At 34.3% G+C, this 27,421-nt stretch overlaps 2 protein-coding genes across 9 annotated transcripts in view; one reads left to right on the plus strand and one right to left on the minus strand.

The window, feature by feature from the left end:
• Positions 1–1,714: 1,714 nt before the first annotated feature.
• Positions 1,715–27,421, plus strand: part of LOC142976965 (uncharacterized) — a 28,629-nt gene continuing 2,922 nt past the window's right edge. For 3 of the 8 annotated variants that reach the window (XM_076120605.1, XM_076120609.1, XM_076120610.1), the window contains exons 1-3: positions 1,715–2,046; positions 26,013–26,131; positions 26,268–27,387. The gene's annotated coding sequence lies outside the window, so the exon portion shown is untranslated. Of the gene's footprint in view, positions 2,047–26,012; positions 26,136–26,267; positions 27,388–27,421 lie in introns of all 8 variants that reach the window. The other 5 variants (XM_076120606.1, XM_076120607.1, XM_076120608.1 and 2 more) reach the window with 5 other exon arrangements.
• On the minus strand, positions 15,790–17,795 carry LOC142976963 (uncharacterized). Its single transcript, XM_076120603.1, has one exon. The coding sequence runs from the start codon at positions 17,688–17,690 to the stop codon at positions 16,053–16,055; it is 1,638 nt and encodes a 545-aa protein (XP_075976718.1). The 5' UTR covers positions 17,691–17,795; the 3' UTR covers positions 15,790–16,052.

The raw sequence follows: 27,421 nt of genomic DNA on the forward strand, positions 1-27,421 counted from the left end.
ATTCGATCCTAATCATTTATGTGAAAGTATCCATCGAATCGACTTAGCAATAACTCGAAGGAATGTCGTAAAGCTGCCAATGAGAAATCGCGACCTTATTTAGCACTAGACCCTTTTATTCCTGGTTTAAACCGCCGAGGGTCAGGTGGGCGTAATAGTTAGTTATGACCATCGCTATACTCGTTTCACCCAAGCTACTTTTACCTGTAACTGGATTAACGGGCTGGTAATACCTTATATTGATCTTATTAAATATGAAATTATGTTTGTATATGTAAAAATATACAATCAGTACAAATCTTTTTATGGTTGCATTTTTATTGTACAATAGAATACGGGAATTATCGCGGGCGCGCATTTCACCTTGAACTTTTTATGGTAGGTTAAATTAAATAGTTTACTTGAATATGCCTACGTCAAACATGTTTGAAAGAATAAAAACAACAAGTATGTCTAAGACGTATCTCAGTTGACAACTAGTGTACGTCAATTGATGGTCACTATTCAGTACATTGCTGCTTTAACGTAACGTGTTAATCTTTACAATCTAAGAGAGAAAACAATGCACAACAAAGTGGCTTTCAAGTAGTTGTCAACTGAAATACATGATAGCCCCCCTGATCCAAAATTTATTCTTTATTACATGAATAAATTATTTTTAGATTGCTTTCGAACTTCCTCAAATCCTGTCTTTACTCTAAAGGTCAATGACGATGTTGGCAAAAGATTTCAACAAACTTTTAATCCAACGATCTTATAAATTACGAAATGAAAATCTGTTTCCTATTGCGGAGCTCCGGCAAATTTATTCACGAAGGGAAGAAATACTTAGAGTACTCAATGACAAATTAATATAGGTAGTTCAAGAAACTTTCTAGTAGTCTATATGAAGTTTTCTGAGAAAAGAAGGCAAAGGAAATCCCAGGTCGACCGTAGCTTCTAGGAAATCTACATCTCGAGCCATAATAGTGCTTGCGTCGTACTATGTACTAGTGACTTCAGATAAGTTACTTTAATTACGAACCTAGATAATATTCTCTCAGGGAAGACTACTGTTCTATATTTAATTGCGATGACATGGAGGTCAATGCACTCACGTACAATCATGCAACGCTAATCGCACTAATCAAATTGAGTATTACATTAAATTTCACAGTCAAATGCATCCCTTTATGTTCTATTCCGGTACATTAACGAATTAAACTATTGATTCGAGTACATTACGTAAGTGGGGTCATCTGCGATGACACAAAGCATCGCTCATAGGGCAATTAGGAAGCGTAACGAAACAAATATCTACGTATCTATAGATGAGAGAAGATTAATCTCCTTGTGTTTTATTACTGTTGCCCAATCTTTGTATACAGCTTAGTATAATGTCTGTTTACTTTTATCAGTTGTATAAAACGGGCTTATATTTTGAAGATTATTAGATCCTTCGTAAGTTTTAAGAACTACAAATAAGATTTTCTATTGTTCTTGCATTTACTTATTCAACGAAATAGAATAAAATAATGTAAACCTCACTTGCGTTTTCGTGATAACGTTGATAGTTTCTTATAAAACAATGGGTTTTCTGAGGAGTTCGATGCACTCGATGCCGTGACCTTGTATTCAGTGTCCAGAGCAATTAACCGACAAGATGGCGGAACTCCATCAGAACAAATAAAATTGTACCATTTTCGGTATTGACCTTGCGGTGACGATTAATTCCCCGATCGGGGCAGTCAGTAGGTTGCGTCGTCGGACCGGCCTTGCCGCCATGACGTAACCTGTATGCCTCCAAGCGACTCCGAGTCTTCGTACCGACCGAGCCAGATATCGAACGTGCGCTCGCGCATCCCGCATTCGAACTTCTAAATAATCGAATTTTAAACACGCGAATCGAATCGTTACTTTAGCCTAGTGTTTTCGGCCAGTGATTTTAAATAGTGCATTCTTTGGTGATGTAATAGTGAGGTGACTTGAATAAGGATGACACGGTTTTGTTGACTGTTGGAATAAATATAAATACTGAAGTGACACATTCGAGTAAATTAAGACTGGGTGAGACATTTTTCTTTGTATTTCTTTATGTTAAGCGGTAATTACTAACTTGTTTTGGATATTAAATACGTTAAGACAGCGAAATCATATTTAATTTCGGGTTATTCAATGCTTATGATAACATTATATTTTTATATTTGTAGTAAACGAATAGCAAACGTAATATTATTATGATATTAGTTTCCTTTTAACACTTCAGTTAACAATAGTTGTTATTAACGAAATCTTTATCGAAAACCGTCAATAGAAAAACATTAACTATTCAAGCAGATCCAGTTTCCGATATACCTTCATATTTAAAAACACGTCTAGAATTAATTAATAGGAGATGAAACCAGTTCGTCGACCTCATCTTTGGCTGTCGGCGAGACAAACTACCAATAAAATTATAATATCATCACTTCATATTGTTGCTACCTATGTGCTTCATTAGATTTTGAACATTACGAAGTGTTCAATCGAATAAATGAGTTTAATTTTTGGTGTCTGCCGTGCAAGTATCAACGTTAGTTATCTATTGTACACAAAATTCTATTGAAATGTTATGAAGGCTGTAAAAGTATAAGAAAAGAGAAATACGATAAAAAATTGCACAAAAATGGCCCCTTATTTATTGTATAAGACGTTTCTGAAATACTTGATTAAGTATAAAAGAATCAGTAGTGTAGTAAGAAAATACATTTTTTCTATTAACAGTTAAGTAGTCCGCAGGTTTTCTCAGATGGCTTAGGTTACAGGATGTAGAAAAAGATAAAAACATGATAAAAATATCGTAAAATTTAAATTAATTAAATTCATAATAAATTAATCTTAGAATCTAGATTCTAACCACGATCACTTAAAAATAGTAGCCAAGCAACTACCTAGTAACTTCTTCTACAAAAATAAGTTTGTTCGAAAAACTAGTTATTCAAATGATCTATCAGAGTATATAAGTATTTTGAAAGGATACCTATTTTCGTCTTAATGATGTCATGTTGAAACCGCTCATTTTATCGTAGAGTTTTCCTACACAGTTTGACATTTCGTAATCTTATATTACGCTATTTAAATACTACAGATGTATTTGATTTCATTTGTAGATTAATTAATTTTATACGGCGTTGAGTAATTGCACTATCAGTATTAATGAATCTTGCTTATAAATAACTAGCTTTTGTCAGAACTTCGACTGCCTAGATTTGACGGGGTAAAAAGTATCCCTTGAGTTTATCTATCTAAACTAACTGCTAAATTTTATCAAAATCCATGTAGTTGTTTTGGTATGATTGAGTGACATTTATACACACATCCGAACTTTTTCATTTACAACATCGAGTATTATTTTGACGAGTATAGATTTCTAGATGATTATTATATGCAATTTCCTTGTATCCTTTACAAAAAATGAATATATATCGGTAGAGATTCTAATTACGTTAAAGCCCCGTTAATATCAGCAAACAAGTCTCAGGCAAATGACTTTATAACGACATCCTTCCATATTAACCTAGCAATATTATATTTATATTCTGATAGTTTATCCGACGTAGAAGCAATCCTCATCTTACCCATATTATAAACGCAAAAGTTTTATTGTTTAAATATATGCTTTTTCCTCAATAACCCCAAATCTACTGAACGGATTTAGATGAAATTAAGAACACAGATAGCTTATAATCTAAATTATTAGAGATAATATTTTATCCCCGGTAAATTTTTACAATGGAAAAGTTGCGGTTTGAAACTAGTTTTATAAAAGCATAAGAAAATACTGATATGACACTGTTTTTACCGTGGGAAAATGTTTTACAGGGATAAAGTCACGGGCTTAAACTAATAGCCAAATTACTGCATTCGACCTAATTCAAGCTCATCAATGCAACTGAGTTATTATAGCGTCTTATTCAATGAACTAGGCTAGTCATAATCCTAATATACCACGGCATTAAAGTCGCGGGAACATCATTAACTCATTGCAGTACAATCATTATGTTTGTTCATAATCTGTTACAAGAACATGTCGTACTGAGTCCTCATTATGAAACAGCTGCAGTGTTTCTAAATACATGCATACAATTTTAAAACCCATTGAAGATATGATGGAGTTTTTTATTAATGCCAGTGTATAGATACTCTATTTATTTCAATAATCGTATTTATATATATGAACTTAATAGCTACTGCCTGCGACTTTGCCCGCGTGAAAGAATTTCCCGGAGCAAAAAAATATCTTTGTGTTAAACAAGAAAAGACGGTCTGATCAAAATCTGTTGATAGTTTGGCCTTGATTAAGTAACAAACATCTATACAAGTAAACACACTTTCCCATTTACGTATAGTTCTACGAGACTCTAGCTAATATGTGCTTGGATTAATCCTTCGAGCTTAAAAGTCTAAGAACTTACTTTATAGAACATTAAACTGGGGTCTGGCAATAAACGTTTTGCTGTATAGGATTCAACATAAAGGATACCAGCCTGTATTATTTTTTAGTATTACAATAATCCAAGGATAAAAATTTAGAATTGTTCCTGCCAAGTAGTATAAAGAAAATGTATAGGCAAACTATTCTAAATTTTAAGCTGCAGTTAAATATCAATGTCGCTAAAGGGCATTTTTTACATATCCTTTTGTGCGAGTGTGATGCTTTAGGAAGGAAAAGAATGGATCTTCTAGGATGCGGTTACCCTAAACCAGAAGACTACAGGCTGCTTCCGGTGGGGTGCATAGCAAAACTGATAAGTTTTGCCCTGCCCCCCAACGTCTAGAGTAGCAAAGGAGGGGGTGACACAAAGGATCAGGAATGGTCGAAGTGTCAGCCAGGCATTAACTGGCACCCCCACCCCTAAGATAAGATAAGATAAGATACATATCCTTTTACAAATCCTAAGTTACAATGTGTAATACACACTATGAGACTAACACGTGCTCAAAATTTACAATGCACATAGATCTTGAATAGTAATTTGAATCTCGCATTGCAGACGTAACTAATTAGCTTTAGAATTTTGCTATTTACCAATATGCAATAAACAACGACTATGTAAAGACGTATGTATATAACAACAACGAGGATAAACACACAAATGCTAAGACATAATATATCTATAAACATAACTATATTATGTTTAGTGAGTAACAGGGTAGCAACTTTACGATCTATGGATTGTGAAGTTGCAAAAGTATAGTGTTTACATTCGTAATTTTTAAAGGATTAAGCCGAAATATGAGACAGAATATAGTGTCATATCAGCAAAACGTATATTGATAACACGCTTTCATCCGAACAACATTGCCCCAATACTATCGTTAGATAGAAAATTAGCTGAGTATCGAGCGTTTGACATTTAAAATTGCCTGCTTAGACAAATTAGTCTTCTGCAAATACACTAGGGACAGTGATCAATTTTCCATATAGAAATTGTTTTAGCTGGCTCAATACTAAATAGTAGATACCTAATCACTTTAGTTTAAGGCCAATTTTTTATATTATCATCTTACTATAAGCGGCATGTATTTTTAAGAAGTAACTTTTGAAATATTTCTTTAAATGTTAAATGCTCAGTACGAGAGGTTCGTAGTCGCGCTACTGTTTACCATTTCGCAGACCTTTGTATGACATCACACCTGTCTTACTTTTACTCAACATAATTACTTTACCTTGCATTCCCGTCGTACTTGACTGACTCAGTTGCTATCAGATGTTCATATTGTCATGTAAATGGCACTGGCACACGATGCACCTGCCATGTGATGTGCATCACTAAATATACACATAAGTGTACGGTTAGAGGCAACAATATGTATCCACTGTCACATATTCAAAAGCATATTTACGTATGTACTTACTTACATAAAATCACGCCTTTTTTTTATAGAAGCATGCAGAGGATAAAGAACGCTACTTGGTACGATTCCTACAAACTTATCTTGCCCCATTCACATCCAAACATAATGGCATACAGGACCGCCGGTTACAAGTACCTACTTACTTTTTATCAAAGAAAATGTCCCGTATGCTAACTTCAAAATAAATTTACAATCACTTTGTACTGTCTCTTGACCAATAGCTATAATAACATTAAGATTTTCATACAAAAAAGCGCGATTGAAAATGTGGTGGCGTATTTCTGTCGCTGCCTGTACATGATGCATGTATTATGCATTGTGTCGTCATCATTGTCCTGCATTATGCTGGCAGTAAAAAATAAAAAAAAGGTAATTAAATGAGTGTGTGTTCATAGCTCGATGCACACTCTGATCGATGTGCTGGTTAGGTAAATAGGTAGTAGGTTAAATATTACGGTTATTAAATAAAATATAACAAAAATAAGTCTAGCTAGAGTTGAGGAAGGAAACAATAAATTACGTTTCTAATGTAGCTATTGATTTTATTTAGTAAATAAACATTGATTGTTAGCAGAGTAAAAACCTAAATCATTATTTTGAGAAATGTGATAAATGTTAACAGTATCATCCCAAAACTGTCGTTTAAAATAAACCTTAGAATAAAAGGCAAGAACGAAGATGTAAGTAAATATAAATCACCAAAGGAAACTACTATTACCCGAAGGCATAGACACATTAATTAATATCTACAGGGCAATGTAAGCGGCTAGTTTTAAATGAATCAAAGTAAAATAACTACTTCATACTAGTATGTGAGACCCTCCACAGCTCAGTATAAACCGTTATTCTCGTTATTTCCTGTGGGAACCGCGCTACACTTTTTATCAACTACTGCAATTACGATTTCTCATGTCAAGCTCTGTGATTGAATAAGGTTTTCACCGAAACAATGGCGCGTTTTCTGTTGTGTGCTTTATTTAATCAAATACGTGGATTTAATAACGCAAACTGTCATAAAAAATCTAAATTATCATTGTTTACTGTTACATTGTGTAATTATCACGTCGCGTCAGTTAAAGGTAAATTTTGAATCAATTTAGCATAATTTTAGAAATATTTCAAAAACAAAATTAACTGACATTTAATTCTAAACTTTCAAATTATTTATTTGCAAATTTTAATACAAAAGGTCAGCGTGATGATATATAGCCTATAGCATTCCTCTATAAATGGGCTATCTAACACTGAAAGAACTTTTCAAATCGGACCAGTAGTTACTGAGATTAGCGCGTTCAAACAAACAAACTCTTCAGCTTTATAATATTAGTATAGATTTATCATTTAAAACCATATTTAGCATTACTTTTACTATTCATTACATTTTTTTTTAAATACGTTCTTACGCTATCGTGGCACTGGGGTGTAATATTAAAGACACCATAAATCAAAACGCCGTTATAAAATTTGAAAGTATAATATTATTCCAACAAAGTCGTCGTATAGTCCCCGAAGCACCCAGTTAATGTTTCAAAGAATGTTAATAGGCAGTAAAATTAGTTATGAAAATGTTACAACGCGTATTAGCTTTATGACGCGAAGTACACGAACTCTTATCATTAAGCGTACTCACGTAATGAATTGATGTAAATAGGACGACAGTGTACAGACACTTTGTTTGAAGGATTAAAATTTGTATAGTTTGATGACACTTCATACAGCTTCGAGTTGAACTATAGTCGACTTTAGGAGGATGATCATTTTATTGTTTAAGCAGAAGGTAAAGATTGTTGTGTTTTATGATATTTTGCAAATTTATTCGAAAACGTACAAGCGAAAGTTTATTCTGTGATAGTAACGTTTATCATAATATCTGCAAAGTAAGGTTGAGTATCGGTAAAATATTGATCTTGAAGAAAATTATATCGCTTAAGCCGCAAATATTTGCGTTAAACATTAAACTGGGGTAAGTGTTAAAATTGATACAAAATAGGGAACAAAAATTCTCGATTTCGTAAAAATATTACAGAATAAATTTGCCATTGAATTTCTTCTTCGAAAATTGGGTAGTTTAATATAAAGTTAATCAACATCTAGCGGCACCGAAGCGCAGTTTAATAGACAATGTACCTAATAACATTTCTGGTTCAATTTCTCACCGAATGCCAGAACAAATTCTTGGAAAATTTAACATTACTTACGGAAGTAAGTGTCTTGATGAAAATGGGCAACAGGTGTAACGCCCGCAAATCTGTCAAGCGTGAATTGAGTTTTAAATAGGTAGTATTTACACACGTGTAAGAGTTCACTGCAAACGTTTCACTGTTGGTTTGTTCAGCACATATTTATCTCAGTTTTATGGTACATATATGGTATAATGTGTAATATTTACAAGTAAGGTGTTTGAGAATTTAAACGGTTCTGTGCCTCGGTACTTAAGGTCTTATTCTAGGTAGCAGAATTAGTAGTTCAATATTTTCTCTCTGCATGTGTTATGAGATAACAATAAAGTTTTATTATAGTCTTGACTTCGAAGATGGCACATTGTGTATTAACTGATAAATGTATATGTCAGTCAGTTAGATAAAAACATCCCTGTGATCTTTATGAGTTAGAATCTCATGTTTACCAAAGGTCTGGGCAACTTTTGTACTTATCGGTGGCAGTACTATAAGCCACCTATTTGTACTTATAACTAGGAAGCAAATTAGCCTACAATATCTATTGAAATAAGTCAACACACGTGTTCATCAGCTTACAAAGACTCGTCCGAATTCCCTTTAGAATTCTTATCGCATATAAAGTAGAGGAAGGCCGACACACCTTTTATCTAGTAGCTACTTGGTGAGGTCGTGCAGCCTTTTTATAAACTCAGTCCCGGCCTTGGCCCGACGCAGGGACCCCTCTCCCTACATACTAACCTTTACAGCGTTCAACGGACTGTGACGATGCTTCCACAACCATCCTTTAATGAACCTTCTGACTCATTATAAGCCCACGACAACATAGACCTAATTTAAATGGTCAGATATCGGAACGATTAGCTGTTTATTGTACCTAGGCAACCGAAATAGCACATCGTGCTTTGATAGCGAACGTTTCGGTTGTGTGCTGTGCAAAGGTAGTTTTGTATAGAGGATTTTGCGTGCGTGCTGTGTTAAAAGGGCAGTGGATATCGAACATTGAAATGTAGTGTGAAAATTATAACTACTGAGTGAAGAACATAATCTTGTTATCTTAGATCATTATGTGTGATACGATCGGTGTTTAATTGGGATTTACTGCGTGACTTTATATGGATTGCGTCTGAGTTATCGTATTTTGTACTAAAGGTAAACAACAAACCTATACCTACGAACATAATGAAACTTAAAGATGGTATCAAACAAATATTTAATGTTACGTTTCTGAAAAAATATTTAAGTTTAAAATGTAGAATTGTGCATAAAACGCAAAAAAGGCAACTAACGGGTAATAAAAAAATAAAATTATGGACAACAAAAGATATAAGCGAAAACAAAAATTACTTACAACAAAAGACAAACTAACAATTTGATTAAAATGTCAAAAAAATATATACATAAAGAAACAAAAGAAGGCAGACAATACAATACATATTAATATTTAATTAAACGAGGATGTATGTTGTTTTATTTATTTTGTTGTAATGTAGAACATTTTTTTACCAGTAATATTTCTTTTACAGAAACATAGATGCGAAGATGACGAGAAAGTTTCTATTCTGTTTTCCCCTTAGGCTTGGGAATATAATATTTGGATACATTGTGATAGTAAGTATTGCTTTATTTACTTAGGCATGTATACGGAGTGCCTTCATTTCGGAAATCATATTACCTTTTCTTGCAAGTGAAGCGTAATATCGTAAGGGAATTTTACTAAGAAGTAAACCTTTATGGAGATTCCTCCTTATATTAATTTTAATAGTGTACGAGGAAACTCCTTCATGTGTTATTCATATTAAGCAATATTAAAAGCTTATTTAATACCCTTGCTGTCTTAATAATAAAAATCGTGTAAGCACATATTAGTTGAACAGTGTTTTGTGACTTTCAATTAATGTTAAAACTGTAAATAAGCGAAAAGGCTAATTCAAATACAAAATATACTTTATTTCGTAAACTTCGTACCAAAAAGTTGAATAGTCATATAATTTTTTGACAAAACATTATATACCCAATCGGACCTTACATGACATTTATTAGAGACTGATAGTTTTCAAATACTAAGATAAAAATCGATTGACTATAGTAGCTATTATCTATAACAGTGGTACAAGATGTAGGTTATTTCGCTAACGCCTTAGCGGTTATTGTTTACCAGATGTAGACGTTCTGCGGCTTTGCTGTAATAATTATTGCAGGCGCTTTAACCGCAATCCGTTGATAAGTCAATATGTACTATTAGTTTATGCATTAACCTGAAGCTTTAACAATAAATATTAACTTATTTAATACGATTATAATAGGACCCATGTTAAATAAATTGATAGTTTATTCAATTTTCAATTACCTAGAGTGTAGCAATCACTTGCATTTCGTAGTTTTTAAATCCATTTTCTCACTTATTCACATTATAATTATATTACTTAAAAAAACTACAAACGAATTTTAAAGTCAATATTATTTAAATTCCAACTTTTCAATTTTAATAGTAAACTTTATAGACTAATTAAATGAGTTCGAAAATTATTCCTAATCAAAACTAATTCTCTAATCAAACTAATCCTTTTTGTTTCAGTTAATAGCGATAGCAACTGTAGCATTCCACTTATACGAGTTATTATTAAACCTGACCAATGACTACTATCAGAAGACTGAAAAGTTCAGCAACTTTCAAAACTTGGAGAACATATTCGGTTCATCAAAAGAATCGCTGGAGAGGATCATAGTACTCACATATTACCTCACTTACATCACGATAGCAATGTTCCTGTTTCTATTCGCAATTATGTTCACTTGTGGTGCTTATAAGGTAAGATATTAATAACATTCTCCTGGCCGATGTTAGACTACAGCGGCCAGTTTTATCCAAACCAGGAAAATGTGCGGGTCTTTATGTAAAGTCTCTACTGTGTGCACAATAATATCCTCCTGGCCGAAATTCGGCTACGACGTGCAGTTTCATTGAAACCAACCAGCTTTGCGGGACTATATCTATGGTGTCTAAATGTGTGCACAACACACAGGTCCACTCTCTATTCCCTTACTCTAATAGGTGAGACGGCTAAACTTACCTGACTTATATGTCAGGCGCAGGACCCACGGCTTTACGTGCTCTCCGAAAGACCAGATATTATACAACTCCATGTTATTCGATGTTTGTATGTCAAGGGTTGATAAGTACTCTAATTAAATAAGAAAATAGTGAGTCATTAAGGCTTTATAAAGTAAACATCCGGTCAAGGCAACGTCACTTATTTTCGAACAAAGAGCATTCAATATTTGTTAACATTATTCTCCTCTTTTTTTTAAGTTGCACAAAACAGCTCTGAGAATTTCCTTAAAGGTAAACCTTATAATACTACACAATCTTAAAACCAACCCCTAACCGCAATGACGGCAATAAGGCGGTCGCTCTAGAAACCAAAATGGCAGTTACTTTCACCCGTTGTATCCCGACTATGTAACAAAACAATCTGACGCCTTACTTAATACCGAAAAGCTTCGTTAAGTTAATAAATAAAACTAACTTAACTGCATGTTAGACAGTGGTTAACGAGTTCACCTCGTCGCAATAACCATAGGGTGGGTTCAAATCCTACCAGGGACATATGTCTGATGATCTGTTCTGAGCCTGGTTGTTAACCTGTATCTAATTATGTATTTAGAAGTATATAAGTAGGTATTTTTTTAGTTATTTAGCTACGATAGTACAACTTGCTAAGTTTGGAATCAAATAACCGTGTGTGGTGGGTTGTCCAATTACATTATTTATATCGTAATAATTACATTGTGAGGAAATTTCAACTACGTAATAAAACAATCTGACGCCTTAATACCGAAAAGCTCAGTAAAGTTAGTAAGTTAACAGAAAACACAAACGTGTAACACAACGTAAACAATATCATCGAATCTATAAAGTTTGTACAACAGTTGCGGGTAAATTGTAAGTGCTAACACATCTGGCCAATCGCAATTTATATCCATTAGTTTGATTAGAAAATATCAACTAGTTACGAGTTTGTACGGGACCGTAGTTTGCTTGTATAATTTGAAATTTCAAAAGTTTTAACTGGTTAAATTTTTACAAGGGAATTTTCCAGCGTAAAATATAAAGAAGTTAAGAAAAGTACTCGAAGCTTTTTACATTTTAGCACAGGTTTTCTTACTAATACTCCTAGGAAAGTGAACTGACCACTTTACCTACTTACTGTGTTTCCAAGATTAACCCGGAAACACCGAAATTTACCATTTATTTTACAAAAAATCAATCAAATCTTTTAAGAATATCGTTAACATAACACAATATACAGACATCACAGTTGAGTGAACACAAGAAATCGTAATTTTACAGTGACATAATACCACTTCGATTGAAGTAGCAAGTACACTTGTACATGACGTAGGTCCACTTAGCTTTTTTATACCATGACGTGACTCGATACGATTCGAAGCACAGCACGAAATGTACTCAGCCAATAATACGAGCGATGCACGCACCAAACGAATATATTATGTAACAGATTGCGGAATTAGAGAGGCCATATTATATATCAATCAAATGAAATAAATTAAAAGACAAATTAGTTTTCTTAGAAATTTTCTACTATTAGACTAGATGATACTTTCGAAGATTGGTGTTACGGCATAGCTTAATGAAACAGCGGGCAATTACGTAGATAAATACTTTTATACCAATAAACGGGACTTGTTTTCACAAAACAAATCCTAGAAGAGTATAAGCTATGCAACAGTGTATTGATTTCAAACATCTGGATAGAGATTGTATTGCACTAGCAAAGGCAGATCCAAACGGCTCGCCATTTCCGTACGCAGTAATAAATGAAATGGAGGAGAAAATCGAGTATCAGATGCATTGATGTTTTTTTTTTTATTGCAGGCAAACCACTGTTTAGTGACGACGTTCTTCGTGTACAGCTTCTTTCATTTGTTCTTCTCTATAATATTGGTCGTGTGGGAGGCGTTATCTGCTGGCTGGATACAACTCGGATTAATTGCACTGTCCGATTGTAAGTACCAATATATGCTTAACTTTGATTTTATATTTGAGTGTATAAATACTACTTAAGTAATAGATGGTAAACCTATTCAGAACTCTAGATATTTTCGAAAAAATATTATAGACTGCAGGAACGTTAGTTATGTTATACGTTTTAATCATAAGATCTTAGCCATTTGAAAGTTTAGGTTGTTACTATCAACATTCTAAACCACAAAGATTGGTTTTTTTTCAAACATAAACACTGCAATCTGAATGCAGCTAACTTTTTATTTTTCAACAAGATCTAGACGGTAATTGATTGCAGAAAAAGTGTAATCATAATCACTTTAATATCTAATTTCTCGCTCTTTTGCTTTAACGCTTTCTTCTCGAGATGAAGATTATGAAATAGAAGTCTTTCTAGCTGCAATTTTCAAATCCGATAGAAATTCATTCCGATCCGCTACCAATTGAAATTTCCACTTGATCGTGAACTGAATGGGCTTTACCATTTCTTATTACAATCATAACGAACTAGGTCCTTCTAAAACGGCGATCTTGGAATTGTGCACGGGAAATATCGTTGAACAATTTGCTCGTTTCGAATTCAAGTTTAAGAAGGCTTAAATAAATTGGAAGGTTTTCGACTAATGGCCTGAAATAATATTAAAATAACTAGATGGATTTTTATGGTAGTACATACCTACATAGTACATACATATATAAAATCACGCGTTCTTCCCATAGGGGTAGGCAGAGACTAGAGAACATTTTTGGGTACATGTTTAAGATATTAGTTAGTAATTTGATTTCATTAGGTACATTTTCTAAAACTCTACTCCAGTGAGTCCATTTCCATATTGCACAAGTGCGGGAAGCATTCAGAAGTTGTTCAACACTTGCGTAGTTCGTAGCCCATAATTACTAGATGTTTTTAGTAAGGAACTATCGGATAGTTAAACGCCTTACAATAATCACTGTTAATTACCTTACATAGTTTCTCTTACTTGCTTCATTGCATAAAGCAATATAAAACTCAAAATATAATTCCGCATAATATGTATTCAACAATATTTTATTATGCTAGCATTGTACCAAGCTTGTTATAAAGTAAGTACATTCAAAAATTATTAACACATGCTCGATTTTTTCTGTTACTCAGATGAAATCCTATAATGTTACTAAAGCGATCTTGTTCCCACTAAACACAGCGAAACTATTTTGTTCGTATAATTTTATTACTGAGGCCGGTAAACATATCATAACTTTAAAAATAGGTAAATGATGTCCACGTGCGCAAATCTCAATCTATATATTCTACTAGCGGACCCGACACACGTTGTCCTGTCTAATAAATTGAAAATTAATTAAAAAAACATTGTCCAGCGGACAAAATTGTGAATCTAAACCATTCTCAGATCCCCTTGAACACACACAAAAAATTTCATCAAAATCGGTCCAGTCGTTTAAGAGAAGTTCAGTGACATACACACTTACAGAAGAATTATATATATATATAGCCTACTAGCGGACCCGACACACGTTGTCCTGTCTAATAAATTGAAAATTAATTAAAAAAACATTGTCCAGCGGACAAAATTGTGAATCTAAACCATTCTCAGATCCCCTTGAACACACACAAAAAATTTCATCAAAATCGGTCCAGTCGTTTAAGAGAAGTTCAGTGACATACACACTTACAGAAGAATTATATATATAAAGATATAGAAGTAAGCTCTAATACATTTGTGTGTTTGTTCCAGTGCTCCTGATAATTTGTCTGTTCAGCGTCAAATATCTGATGGAAGCGATCCGGACAGGAAACATCTACTGTCGACCGGGAGAAGTTTATTACACATATTGATTTAATATTCTCTCTAAGACACAAGTCACAAGCACTCAGTGATCAATATATGTATGTTTATACTGTGATTGCGGATGTGTAGATACTTATTTGTTTTATTTTTGAACTTTAATATAAGTGGACCAAATGTTTTCATTGTGGAGAATATAACTTTTATGAAATATAATAAGTTGTGTAAAGAAGTTAGTTACAATTTGATTAGTTCAAAGATCTGTTTCTATACTATGTTACTTGTTATGCATAAGACTAATAGTAAAAATTACCCCCGGTTTAGCGATTTTTTATATGAGTTTAAACGCTATTGAATAGATAAACTACCGCTAAATGTACTTCAGAAACCGGGGGTACCACCCAGTTTCATGGCTTATCTTTCTGATTAATTGAAAATTAAAACAAAACTTGTATAAGTTATCTGACTTATTCATTTAATAGGAACTTGTCAGACAGTGGTAAAACTGGCCATAAATGTTACGTCACACGCTCACTTCAAGTACACAAAAGTAATTTCAATAATAATGATGTTAAAAAAGTTATAGTCGTCAACAAAATTTTGGCGACCGTTAAAGTCTCGCAAACATTAAGAAGAACATTAACATGAAATGAAAGGTCAAGTTACGTTTTATTATGTGCCAAAATGTATTTTGTATCCTGTACAACTGTAAAATTACCGTTAGTGACATGAAAGTTAAATGTTAATGTCAAGTTTGATAGCATAGATTGCAATAACGTACTATCAATCTAAGTCATCAGTTAATGTATGGACCAATCCAAAAAAGCTGCTATCAAAATGTTAAGATCTGTATCAGATCGTATTCTGAAGTTTCTAATGTGTTCAAAGTATGTGACAAGTTTAAAAAAGACTACAGGAATATTTTAAAATCATTTATTTTGTAAGTCAAAGACACCTTTATTTATAAAATAAATAATAAATACAAAACAACACAACTTGAGAATCACAACGGTCTTACAAATAACAGTGAGATAAGTTAATAATACCTAAAACTTATTTTACAAAACTATGTTTACATCACAATCGTACTAACTCAATCACTCGAAGACAACTTGTTTACAATCCACTCAAAATAAATTATATTTTATTAAATAGTTAATAAATATCTTATGTAACTAAACTTTATCGTCGATATTTATATAATAAATTGTCTATTTCCGAATCTTCTGTTCTACTTATTTCTCTTCTTCGCCGTTTACCAAGCATCATGGGGACTACCATTGCCATGGTTGCGGGCACCATGCCGGCGCCAACAGCTGCTAATAATGTCGAAGAATCTGGTGAAACGTTAGATACAACACGTCTCTTCAATACCCTGTTCTTTGATTTAACAGGTCTGAACTGTGTTGCAGCAACATCTAAGTCGTGCCTTTTATCCATGTCCCGTTTAGATTCCTCCACAGTTTGAAAGCTTTTTTCTACTTCCAATAAGCCTCCGTGAGATGTCGTCATATTTGTATGCGCTTTATCTACAGGTAATACTGTCAAAGCTACAGCTTGATGTGATGTCATAGTTGATAAGTCTGCACGATCGTCAGCTTGGGGTGGCGGTGGATTTAAAGAACGTTGTCGCTTCTTATTCCTGTATCCTTTAGTTGTAGATAACAATACCCATTGGCCATCACCGTAGGGTGGACGAGAGACTCGATCATTGTCATAATCAGGCGGTCCAGCATAAACTACTTGAGTTGGTTTTCTGAAGGGACGCTTCTGAGACATACTTGGTGATTGGTGGAGAGCTTCGTACTCGTATGGGAAGTTAGGAGGTCGGTTATCAGTCAAAACTGAATCTGACATGCCGTAGAACACCGTATCATCACTAGGATAGTTGTCATGATTATCACAGTTTGGTCTATGTGGACGTCTTCCTTCATCGGGAGCCCATGAAGTCGGGTAAGTCGCTTGCTGAGGTTTATTCCAGGTTGGCTTTGAAGGGATCTCAGAATCGTATTCCTGAGGCACATGTAACTTGTTATTAATGTATCCAGGACGAGGTACAGCAGGCCGCTTTTGAGGATAGCTGTAACTATTCCCAGATTCCTGACTGGAAGGAAATCTGTCCTCGTCAGTCGGGAAACGGTCGTCGTCGTCGTTCCAATGATTTGGTTTTTGTTTTTTAATGTTTGGTTTCCATTTTGATATCTTACTTGTTGACCACGCAACTGGCTCCAAAGTCACCCAACCGTCTTTATCATCATAGGGATGTTTGTGTTGTTTAACTTTCAACCGATTCCATGTAGTATAAACTTTACCACTTTGATCTTCGTTATTGATTATATCACTATTCATCGAGGTATAACGATCAGCTTTTATTTTATCCTTCTTCAGTTTGGCAGCGAGGGCGGAAATAGCTTGTAATCGGTCCTGTGGGAAATCTCCGTAATCCTTGAGTTTATCGGCTGTCAATACATAATCGTCGAATGCTTCATCTTCCTCGTTATTGTAACCATCCTGACAAGAAGGCCCATAACACCTGGGTCGATTTCCGTCCAAGTCGTGCACAATATGAGTCATAAGATTCTTCATTTCCACGTCGTCCTTATTTTTGTTATGTTCAAAAGCGATCTCCTCCCATTTATCTTGACCAGGTTTTACATCATCAGGAGCTTTTTCTATGATCGTGATTGGGTCTTTTCCGGGTACATCGAGCTGGTATGTTTTCATTTTCTTGTCATATTTCTCTATCTGTGTCGGGTCATCGCAGTTGGTAAGCGCAAGGGCAAAAACGTAAAAAACAAATAGTCGCACTGTTATTTTCATCGTGTTTATTTTCACTTTCGTTTGTTCGCGTGTCGGCGCGCGGGCAATGCGCGCGGGTACTGAGCGCTGGCGGTCGCCGCAGCCCACTGATATAGTTTTGATAGTGGATGCACACTAACCCTCCCTGCGCTCTAATGCAATGCTGATTCAGTACGGTCACGACGAATGAGCGAGATAATTATGTGGCGATTGTCGTTTGCCGACGACAATCTTAATTGACTATCGCGACTCTCGGCTCCGTGACCCGCGCTCGGGTGAAACCGTTTTTCATTTTATGGGATATTTTCTCCATAGGTACCAAATGGGAAAGTTTTGCAGTTCACACACGACTCAGTGAAATTATGATTTTATCTAAAGGTACAATGACTACAAAAGAAATGAATACAATAATGTATAATAAATCTCGATGAACGATCTAGGAGAAAAGCAATGCATTTGCGAGTATTTATGTGCCGCGTTGTTAAAAGACCATATTTACTTGCGACGCCAAAAATAATTTCCAATTTATTAGGACAACGAACTTAAAAAAAAAATCTTTGTGAGGTTGTTAATTTCCATCAGTACTCACTTTTAGGAAACCTCTTTCAATGTCAACAATGCCAAATAGACTTAAAATTCAAGCGGAACAATACAAACTTCAATCTACCGAAAAATAAACCCAGCACACCCTTTCTATCATCGAAGTTGCCTAATTCAGTGTAAGTCTGACATAATCTTACAAGGCAAACTTTCTTAAACGTATGTTGACCTAAATCTACTCTCTCGTAGTCTATTTCCCCCACGTCGTGTTTGCTCTCTCCATAATAGCGAAGCCACTTATTATCCCTATCTGCAGACGGATCAACTTCGCTCTAATTGTACACTGCACTTTTACCGGACTCCGGACTCCTTACACGTGGATATGAAATATCGTCAATAGAACATTTTCTCCGGTATTTATTGACGTTTAAAATGTAATCTAGAACGAATCGAGGACATCCGGTTCGAATTGAAGCATTTCATTTTTAATGTTACGGGTAAAGTGAGATTTGTGTTGATGCGTATTTGCCAGGTAACGCGCAAACCGATCTCTCATCGAATAATTCACTTACACTACAACTTTACGGAAAGTGAGTGTACAAGAGTATCCATTGCTTTATCATACTTACAATAATGATTTATAAATAAAAATGAGATGCGTAATTATTCTCAAATCTAGGATAGTCACTACCCAATTCTCATAAATCAAACCATCTAAATGAAATTTAAAAGTAACCCAAATAATTTCTAACAATTTGTCAAATACTAAAGCTCCCCAGTCAAGACGATTATTGCCCAACATTAGAGCAACAACACATTAAAGTAATAGTGTTAAAGCCGGCTTTCGGTCACAGACTAATAAAAGAAGTTTCGCTAATCATCATTCGTCATCATCATTCAAAATGGTGGTCACTTTAGCAAACAGAGTCAACAAATAGCCGGCGTTATTTTGATCGTTACATAAGAAAACTTCATGTTGGAGAAAGGAACTGCTAGTAAAACAACGTAATCGTATGGTTATTAGAAATTTCTTCGTATATTGTCATATTACATTGATCACACGCGAGCAAAAAACTTAATTACCCGTAGTGGGTCATTGTACAATAATTGAGCCTCGTACGGAGATTTTACTAAGAATAGCTCCAGTCATTTACTTCGGAATGTTTGTATACCTACTTACAAATATAACTTCTAGCTGTGTTCATTATTGGTCTATATCATCATAGTCTTCACCTCATTCCACGTCAGTACAGCTATTTTACTTGTATGCTGTGATGTGCTAAGTGTGGCTGGTTTTTTACAACCGGCCGACGTCAATTCTCCTTGAAAATCAATTTTACTATGTAGTTCTATTTATAAGGGATACTGTAGTTCAATAAACTGGATAGTTTCAGTGAATGTTCAAGTAATTTAAATGCAAGAGTAACATATATTTATGTCCTAGATCGGGTGAACTAGAAATTGACCGAGATATCAAGAACCGCAAAAAATAATTAAGCAAAACCAGCTTTATGAGTTTAAATCTAATTAAATATTTATGAATAATTATTCATTTTATTTAGGCACAAGCTTAATTAGCGAAGATATTAAAAATAATGAGATCCAATATTAAGTTTAGATTTATGCCGATACACGCATCTTTATAACGTCTTGAAACTAGTTATCGAATTAGAACAGTAACACTGATTTTGAAAGTAGATGAAGATAAAGCCAAAGGAGGAAAAATGCAGTAAAAATAACCACTTGTATCAAGTATTTAAAAAATAATTAGGGATATACATTTATAATATCACGCCTGTTAGTCTCGAAGATGAGGTCAGAGATGTATGAATGAAAGATACAAAGAAAAGACCACCTTTCGCCATTGATATTGTTAATTCCATGTACCTATTACATGAAATTAACAATCTGACTGAGTCCATTGCCATGACCGGGCACGTTACCAAACTTCGGACTACTATTACTTAAACATTCTAATATAAATTAGAAAAGGGAATGAAACTTAGACTTCGTGATCAGTAACACAGAGGCAGTGATTAAAACATTCCTAATCAATTAATCTCAGTAATGAGCTAAACAAATGATTTAGAAATCATATTGTCGTCGTTTGCAGTTGTAGAAAGCATAAAGGAGTGGCTGGCGTTAAATGAGACTGGCAGAAGTGTCGGGTGCGTGACCGTGACCGAAGATAACTTGCCACCATCCGAGCTGGTACATAGTACCAAGTTTGTTGGAGTTCCTTAGTCGAATGAAAAACCCTCATACACATAGGAATGTATAGTAATTCTCAGTAATGCTCTCCCGCGACTAAGGTGGTGTAAGTCAGCCGGAACGTAGGGTAACAAATTAAATACCCGACGTTTCGGACCTTTAAAATTATCATTTTGATACTATGTGCCGCAATAGTTTAAAAACTTTAATGCTTTCAAAATGTCTGGTAAAGTCATCAAAGACTGGTTGGTTGATAATAAATGGATTGGGAAGGGGCGTTTACCCCTTTTTACAGGACATATACGAGAGTCACGAGTGCTTGTTAATTAAGGCTCGAAAATCGTAGGCTTGAACACCAATCTTTGTTGATCACATTTAGCAGGGTTTTTCGTTTTGTTTGTCTAGTTTGAAGACTACAGAACCCCACACCTTGTACGCAACACACTGCATCGAAATGGATAAGTATCTAAAAAATATTATAAGTCGAGACTCTTTCAGTATCTTAAGTAAAAAAACAACCTCCGAAAAACTTAATAAGTCTGAGTATCTGGGTACGAATACTTTATTATTTAAAAGATCATATTACGGTTACAATTTTGAGTGTTGTGGGCACTACAATATCTTACATCTACGTTTTAAATTGACAAACGAAATATCAATCCTAGAAACCATTTTTTTTTTTCTAGATTGAGCAAAAAGCATACTTCTAAGTACCAGCCTCAGTATTCAAATTGACTCTAAATAAAAACAAATGCATTTGAATATTGTGTATTCGTATCTGTCAGTGCACGTAATAGTTATTGTGGTAAATAAAAGAAAGAAAGCGGTTACTGCAGTGAATTGTTTATGTTTTGTGCTATTGTTGTGGCGCCCGCGCACTCGCTTTCTTTGCGAATCTTGAGCATAGGACACAATAGCGACCGGAAGCTTCGGCCATTCATTGTAGATTTTCTGTAATGATGTTATGCTATACAAACTTACGCAGGATAACTTGTATAATTTCTTATTCAGTCATAATCTTTTACTTTTCATATTGGTATTTGTTTTTGACATTGATTTAAGAATTCTTTCAAACTTTCCTGTGAATAATTTGTGTTTAAAGACTATAATTTAATTACTGGAACTTGACTTCGTAAATGCTTTTGTAAAATTCTGTGGTCAAAATATTTTAAATGACAATACACGAAATAATTCAATGCAAATAGTATTTATTGTCCTTCAGTAAATGAACGTGTGGAAGGTGCAAAATTTTCAGGAATTCGAATTCCAATGAAATTCATTATTCCGAAGTATTTATTAAGCGTTAATTGTGTTATTGGTAGTCCACTGCTGTATTTTAAATTTTCATATTTTCATGATTACAGACGTTGAGTTTACGCTTTCCGGTAAATTTTCCATGCAATGGCGGTGCAATATAGTTATGAAAAAGTAAGAAGGTAAATTAATATTATATATTTTTTCTCGTAGATATGAATAATTGTATTAACATCGATTCAAACTGTTAACTAAAACATTTAAACAAAAATAAAACACTGGCCTTTACCCCGTGATCAAATCCCATATGCCTACCCTAGGCAACATAGACTGGGCCTAAATTTAGCGGATAAGACTTACCCTATTTTATCTGAAATAAATATAATATATCTTTTATTTTGATCATAACTATCACCAACTACACTATCACAATAAACTTTCTGTCAATTGTTCGCTCACGCTTCCGGCTTCATTGTAAGCTGTGCGGTAAGCCGTAAGCGGTTGTGTTCTCAGCCTAAAAGCTAACGGTTATTACGTAGTGGTCGTTACACTGGCCGAATACAATTGCATCACGGCTGATACGCCTCGAAAGCGTAATTGTTACAAATGTAAGAGACAATAACACTTTCCACCGAAATATAAATTGTGAGAACATATCTCAGGATGTGATTGTAGTGTTATGAAACTGTAGGATGTTTTATTTGAATAGTAAGATGAGGTCTTGTTTGTTTTTCACTGTTACAACATAATGAAAGAAAGATTTTAGTACATAGCAACAAAATATAATGTAAATCTATACTTCTAAGAACTTTAACCTACCTAAATGCGAAAGTTTGGATTTTTGGGTGGCCTATGGATGTATGTTACTCAATCACGTCAAAACTATAATAGTGTTTTGATACATAATATATGGTACAGAGATAGCTTATATCTTTTTCATCAAGTTTTTTTTTCACGCAGACGAGTTCGTGGACATAACTTAGTATATAATAACATAGTGCTTACTAACAAAATATGAAATAATATTTATTGAAGCATACAATCATTAGTTCGATTTCGAGAAACGATAAAAATGATAAATCAAATGAATGAAATGCGCGAATTCCAGTATTTCACATAATTTCAAAATAAAATATTGAAATCATACTCTAATTTGTATTTCTAGTAACACTTTAAATACTAAAATAATTTTATGATAGCGATAAACTGTCAAAACTGCGTATAGTCCAACAACTTAGTCTTAGAGAGAGTCTTAGCAAGGACCGCAGCTGGCAAAGGTACACAAAATACAGAATTTAGAACCACAGTAACCCACGAACTTGTGCAGTTGATTTGCATTTGAAAGAATTATCATGTGTTCCAACGGTGAAGGGAATCATCGTAATGCAACCTGAAAGCATGCCTGAGAACAGTTTTAGAAGGTATGCAAAGTGTACAAACCGCACTTGGCCAGCGTAGTGGACTCGGGACCTAACCTCTCCCTCACTCCGGGAGGAGACCCTTGCCCAGCAGTGGGACATTGTTCGGTTAAATTTATTATCATTATAGTATATTTTGGTTTAGTTAAATTGTTAACACCAAGCTTCTTACTAAGTTGTCAGACTATATGAATAATTTATTATCTGTCTTATAGAATATAGATGTAATATCTTTGAAGTTAAAACTACGACAGCTGTATAATAGATAAAACATCTATTGATCTAAAATGTTAAGTAAACAAACTTGAAGAGTGTTTCAAAGTTTTCAACCTTCTATCTGCTTCTTGTAAATTAATTTATTTAATTGGTATACCATATTTTAGATAAGATTAATAATATTTTACACACAACTTGTGAAAGCTTTTCAACGAGTTTTACACGATTTTCATTTAACGATAACGGTAGCTAGAATCACAAACTTAAGCTACTTACTTACAATATTTTCAACATCAAAGATACTTAAATCTTGTTTGTAAGTCTAAGCAAAATTATCAAAGTAATAGATTCGTATACTATAGTTTAAATTCAACTTAATTTTAAGTAAAACTATTTCTTATGTAGAACCTAGAGTCTTGGTAGAAAAAAATCTCAGAGGTAGAGCTTAACCCAGTGTCACCGCCATTTGCGCTCACCGATCTGTGGGTTAAGCAAATCTTAGCGCGGTCATTCCGTAGATGGGTGACCGCAAAGTGGTATTTGAACTTGTCTTCGTACTTCGGAGGACACGTAAAAACGTAAAATGTCGATCCTGGTTGTTGTCATTAAAATAATAGTCGTTAAGCCACGTCAAAGACCTTCGAGCAGCTTGAACAACTTTGGCACTAGGTTGACCACTGATCATACGATAAGAAGAAGACGGCCAGTGACGGCCACTATAGCCAAGGTTTGAATAAGAACTACCAGGAATTATTCACTTTCGTTACATTGGTAATCTTAAAAGAACAAGAAAATGGAGCTGGAAACAGCCTATAACAAACTGTTGCATCGTAAAAAAGAAAACTAAATTACATTTCACAATCGCAGTGACCCGTGCATAATTCGCGCAATGTCATAAAGTTGATTCAAAACAGTGATGACACTTTTACTTCGCATTAGATAACAATCTTATGACTTAGAATTTGAGTTGAAACGACTGCGTGACGGTCAAGGCTCGGTACCTGGTTTCACTTTCCGGTACTTTTCACCGAGCGCTCTCACGGCCACCGCAGACACACCGCAGCGCCGGTAGCTTAGGGCTGCCCGATATTTTTGAACTTTTCAAACTAACCTCGGCTAAAGGTCACTTGGGTATATTTTTTGGGATTTGTTTGACATTTTCTGGGTTTTCCTTGTTTATTTTTGCACTTGTGAGGTAAGGGTTTATTTATTATTTGTAAGTCTATGATTATTATTGACCTTTGTGTCTATAGGTCAATCTAGTTGTTCATTAATAATGCCCATAAATAGTTAAGTAAGTATCTAATTTGTCTCAACTCATATCAGTTGGTTACTTCTGTCATTCATTCATATTAACAGGCCTAGTTAAGTGCAATTAAAATGGCACGGATCATCTTTTTTAACACTTACCTAATGACCTATCTTTAGTTTTTCAACTATCTTTAAGTGCTCCTTCACCTAAAGAATGTCTTATACATTTGGCTTGGTACTAGATAGCTAATTGGGCAACATTTTTACAGTCGTCTTCATGCATTACTTATAACTTCATGTAGCAGAACAAGAAAGGCAATCTCACTCCTATTCATAAGTGTTAAAACCGCGGCTAAATGACCTTAACCTTCAAAGTTTTCACTAGTCAACCCTTGCACAGCACTTTAATATAATATTAAACGCATTATGACAACTGCAGTGACCGTGAACACGACCGATGAACTTCGAATGCTTATCGACGCTCTCTCTTACACTACTCTTACTTTAATCGACCATCGGCCGCTAATGCATTACGTACTTAGACAGTACTGTAGGAAATATAATGTAAAGGATTTCGATTTTTTGTACTTACTGAATGTATGGTTAGGAATTCTGTTTAGATATTAAGTTTAACGTTTTCTGTTTTCACATGACTGATGCAAAAGCCAAATATGAGTTTGGTATAGTACCTACCTACATTTACAGGCTATTAATGTAATGAGGAAAGTACCAAGTATTAAGTCGGTCCGCTACACAAAGGATTTCAGCAAATTATAGCTCACTTTATTAACGAAGGGTAGCCACCCATATGTATATTTTTCTGTTTATATCCGTAAAATAGGTAAGTTAAGCTACTAATGTTGGTCTTGAAAAACAGTCTTCGGACAGGTAAGCGCATTGATCCGGCAAATTCGAATATATATCCGCTACGGTCAATAACCCTGTCAAAAAATTTCTGAAACACTTGTGAGTGAATTGAAGGTTCTAGTAAAATTAACAAAATCGTTAATGACTCGAAATATTTTGAAGTCTATCGAGTTATGCTCTGTAGATACATAGATGAAATAAGTAATTCGATTTTGGAAGTCAATGGTTAGTACCACTATTAAAAAACCTTTTAATTCTTTTTGTGTTTTCCAAAAAAAAACGAATATAAAAAATACATTGCTTTTACCGCCATCTCTTGATGGTTCATAAAACTTTTACCAGTACCATCAGGGTCGAATTAGCGCCATCTGCGATATCTTGTTCGAACTACTAAATGTCTATGGTACGTAAGATAATATTGTGTGATAGTTAATGGTTTTTAAAATCACCACTAGAGGTCAGCACGACTTTAAAACAAGATAGTTTAGTCAGACTCCTACTAAAATGATAGATCTATGTAAAGGGATATATTGCGTGTATAAGATTAAGCTGATCAATAATTTAATGTATTTTTTTCCTTAAACAGGCGGATCTGAGGGAGCTTCAAGCCGGTGATTGGCAAGAAGTGGCCAAAGATCGGGCAAAGTGGCGTTCTCTCGTGTCGGAGGCCAAGACACATTTTGGGTCGTTGAGCCAACGGAGTAAGTAAGTAAGTTTTCCTTAAACGTAGAATACAAATCTAGAGGAGAAAAATATTCTTTTTAGCTTAATGCTCTACAAAATATACGCAAATTAGGTACTGTTTCTATTGACCCTAAAAAAATATTTTATATATTTGTAGAGTTTGAAACGTGGAACCACTGAATCGCAGTGCTACTGCCATTAGTATGACGTCGATTTACTGTTTGAAGTTACAGAAGGCATAACAATCAAGCATTTACAGATAAGTGTATACGTCATTGTTCAGTGCATTTTACTTACTCTTTCATTGTAAACGGCTATCATAGTCAATTTGACTTTCTCATACAGATTCACTTTCCCGCTACTAAACTGTTGCAATCATTTATTGTATTAACATAACTCATCGTTTCTCGTAACTTAGTTTGAAATAAGGAAAGCAATTGAAAAATAATACTAGGTAGGTACTTACTTCCAGGAAAAGAATGTAGCCACTTGCTTAAATGACTCTACCTATTAATGATATAAGCTTAGATTTCAAGAAATCTTGAAAGTTAAATTATGAACTTACATAATAGTGCCCGGTAATGTCCTAAAAGTGTCTAAAATACGCATTAAATCACGCCTTTAACTCACAGGTGTAAACAGAGGCCAAAGAACGCCACATGATACGATGTTTAAAAACTACCCTCGCTTCGCTCACACCCTTACATCTTGCCATAAGAGTACTACGCACCAAAAATAGAATATTTATTATATTTAATTCTCATAAATTAGTGTTAGCTTAATCTTTAACCTTAAAAAAGACAATCGACACGCTTCACTACCAATTAAAAAGTTTTGCACGCTCAATGAAATAAATACTACAACAAATCAGTGCATGACGAGGAACAATATGTGTTCAGATACATGTCAATATCAACATCGTGATGTCTTGTATGTCTTATGTTATGTCACAATTACAGCAGCGTCCCAAATGTCTGTGTTACGGAACTAAAACACGTAAACAAAGGTGTTCCACTACGTTTAACGTCATCACCTACATACAACACAGAATACTCTTGGTTTCTATGAATGCAACTAATGCCATTACTATTTTTGACACTTTTGTTTGGTTATGTGGTAATTGAGTTGTGTAAGAATTAAACGTCTTGTTTATTTTAACTCGTCTTTTTAGTCTCTATTTATTTTTAGTGTTTAGGTTTCTGCAAGACAAAAGACGTGTTTAAAGGTGTACCATATTGTTATCAAACATGCAGCAACTATGTATGTTAATAATGTAGGTAAGTACGTTAAAATACTCCTAATATTATAACA

This window comes from Anticarsia gemmatalis, chromosome 12 (assembly GCF_050436995.1).
Source record: "Anticarsia gemmatalis isolate Benzon Research Colony breed Stoneville strain chromosome 12, ilAntGemm2 primary, whole genome shotgun sequence".
Classification (NCBI taxonomy): domain Eukaryota; kingdom Metazoa; phylum Arthropoda; class Insecta; order Lepidoptera; family Erebidae; genus Anticarsia; species Anticarsia gemmatalis.

What these genes read in the sequence shown, in the direction of transcription:
- LOC142976963 (XM_076120603.1), bottom strand. Translation starts at nt 17,690, where the DNA reads ATGAAAATAACAGTGCGACTATTTGTTTTTTACGTTTTTGCCCTTGCG.